The sequence below is a fragment of the Didymosphaeria variabile genome, assembly GCF_027946475.1.
Source record: "Didymosphaeria variabile strain IMI 356815 chromosome Unknown scaffold_2, whole genome shotgun sequence".
Taxonomy (NCBI): domain Eukaryota; kingdom Fungi; phylum Ascomycota; class Dothideomycetes; order Pleosporales; family Didymosphaeriaceae; genus Didymosphaeria; species Didymosphaeria variabile.
In genome coordinates, this window is record NW_026611621.1 from 706,533 (window position 1) to 709,347 (window position 2,815).

Here is a 2,815-nt window from a genome sequence, read left to right on the forward strand (position 1 = left end):
GGCGCCTGGGCACTCATAAGAATGGCTGGGAGAGGATCGGAATGGGTAGGCGCGGGCGGGAGGAGTAGCAGTGGTGGGCGAGTTGGCGATTCCACCGCGCACCGTGACGAGAGGTGCTCGAGAGTTCCTTTTGGGCTGCAATTGTGTGGGATTTGAGAGATCAGACGACGGGTGCGGTGGGAAGACGAAAGTGGGTGGTGGGCCAATGGGACCCTGGCTCCACTACCGCAATAGACAAGGGCTCAACCGCGGCTGCCACAGTAGTTGAGATGGTCATGATAGACTCCAGAACGATGCGCACCGTGCCGCCGCCGGCTGCCGCGCCATGGACGGTCCATGGCCCGCCGTCGCTCTCTGTACGCGCCGCCACAGTGCGCTACTTGCAGCCTGACCGTGGTCGCGCGCCCTTGCTCGCGCAGTTGGCCATGACATTGCACCGTCGAGGTCGTGCTCGTGACCTGCATCCGCTGTGATGCATTCACGCTAGCTCCACACCGGCGCTCCTGTCAACCAAGATAGCAGCCAGTGGAGCCAGAAGCGCCCTCACCGCTCTGCCGTGCGTAAGCATCCCTATACTGGAGACCCCAGACACACTCGGACAGTCTCGCCCTGGCGCGCAGGAACATGGCCGTGCATGTCCGCCGTCGCCAAAACTTCCATAAGACGCCCGTGCCTGAGTCGTAAACCAACGGCCTTGGAGATGATCGAGGGGCGTCCGGAGATGAGCATCCACTGCTGGATGAGGTCACTCGAAAGGTGCCATCCCAGTCGCTCGGACGCAAGCTCCCGCTGCCGCTAAGTCTCGGCTTCTGGACGCCAAACGACGGTTGACAAGGACCAGTCTTTGATGTTGTCCTGTATGTCAGACCGTCTGTTTGAGCAAGAAACCTCGCGATGACTCGAAAACATGCATCCTTCCTTTTCCATGCTCTAGCGGTGCAGGGCTTCGAGCGCACAAATGCTCGACGCAAGGTGGGGTTCACCGCGCCCCCAACCTGCAGCCGAGACATGGATATCAAATCTACATCGAGTTGCGCTTTGTACTACCAGCATCCAATGGTGCATCTTCTGATGGTGTTATGTGAAGACGTGGGGGGATAGCAGAATAACCATTCGCTCGTCGTTCGCTGATTCAAATAGCCGGCACCTCCCGACCTGCTCTGGCTTCGACGTGGCAGACGTGAATGTATATCGTGCTGGCATATATCTCAAGGTAGTCGAGTAGGTTGGTGCATACGGCAGGCGGAAAAGCGAAAGGCGGTCTGTACCCTGCCAACGTTCTCCTGCAGGCGCTCGAGCCTGTACGCACAATTCGTGATGAGCCCAGGCCCGCAGGTTTAGCGAACTCGATGCTTCTTCAGGTATGTCGTACAGATGCAATGCAGCCAAGGGACGGGCCTCACTGCAGCCCGCAGCCGCATTCGGCATCTTGTGTAACCAGTCTCGCAAGCAGGAAAGTGGAGCTCATTCATGTGACCGTGCACATTATCGTCTCCTTGTGATATGAATCTACTTGCCTCAAGGGTGAAGAAGCCTCTATTAAATAGAATAAGTGCTCTGTTCTGAGACTTGGTGCGTTGGAAAATGATACATGCAGATGAAAACATGGTAAAACTGAGTATACGCAACTCTCCGCGTGGTGAAAAGCCAGTGGTGCTGATGCCGTCCTTCTTATCCCAACGCCGTGCACAAAATGATAGATATGACTGATAGGAAAGTGGATGCAAGTGTCTAACCAGCAATAAGAACCCACAACAGGAAGACTGCAATTGGTCAGCTAGGTTGATAGTCGAGTTTGGGGGGTCAACGTACATATCATCAGCACGCCAAACATCTTGGCCACAAGCCATCTGTTGCCCTGTACGCGGTTCCAGTACTTCATCAACTCGCGCTGTGCGCCCTCCACGTTGTCGACGACATCTTCAGTGTTTGCATCTATGCGTTGGATCTGCTCTCCTTGTTCTGACACCATCTGGGCTAGCTGGCCGAATATACTTCCAAGCTCTGATATGGTGCTTTCTATAGATTCTATCGCGTGTCCACGCTGCTGGATGTACTGGTTGGGCGCTTGCGCTTCCTCCATAAGCATGAGCTGGGCGTCTGATTGAGGGCCACTGCGTGTCAGCGCCGACGACCCCGACGGATCAAGAGACAAAAGATCCTGTTGCGCGGCGTTCGTATTCCGGAAGCCGCCTGGTGATCGTCCTCGTTGTGGTGTTTGGTAAAGTGGCGAATCTGTTCTGCTAGGATCCAGGCCCGTCTGTGAGTGCGATGCCGCGGTTGAAAGGAATTGTTCGGTCCGTGATCGCGACGCCTGCATGTTCTTCGTCCGTACTTCGAGGACATCCTTGAAGCTGCCACCCACATTTTGAAGTTTGTCTTTCAGCATGACAACCACCTGATGGTTATGCTCGCCTTCTTGGTCGGCGCCGGGTTTCGCTTTCGGATGTTGTTTGCTTGTAAGGGCCTGGAGATCCTGTATATGTCGTGACAGCTGTGCCATATCTTGCTTGATGACGAATGTCAATTCATCGATCTCGACGGGCCGATCGTCGAAAAGTGTCTTGCGTCGTGCCAGTTGAGCAAGGCGCTCTAACTTGGCCATGGTGCCTGAGATGCCGCGCGCAACATCGCGAGCACTACGCTGGAACTCGGAATGCTTGCGCTGTGCCGATGTGCCATTCGCTTCGGCTTTCTGCTGAGCCGTCAAGAGAGACTGTCGCTGCGCTCCCGTTTTCGATTGCGCCTGTTTCCGTTGTGCTTGCGCAAGGATCGAGCGGAACTCGTCCGTGCGGTCTTGTATAGACACAGCCAT

General features: G+C 55.6%; 1 protein-coding gene across 1 annotated transcript; it reads right to left on the reverse strand.

Annotated features, from left to right (window-relative positions):
* Nucleotides 1–1,731: 1,731 nt before the first annotated feature.
* Nucleotides 1,732–2,815, reverse strand: sed5 (Integral membrane protein SED5; the record flags this gene model as incomplete). Its single annotated transcript, XM_056210731.1, has 2 exons — nt 1,732–1,763; nt 1,813–2,815. The coding sequence occupies 2 exons, from the start codon at nt 2,813–2,815 to the stop codon at nt 1,732–1,734; spliced, it is 1,035 nt and encodes a 344-aa protein (XP_056074204.1).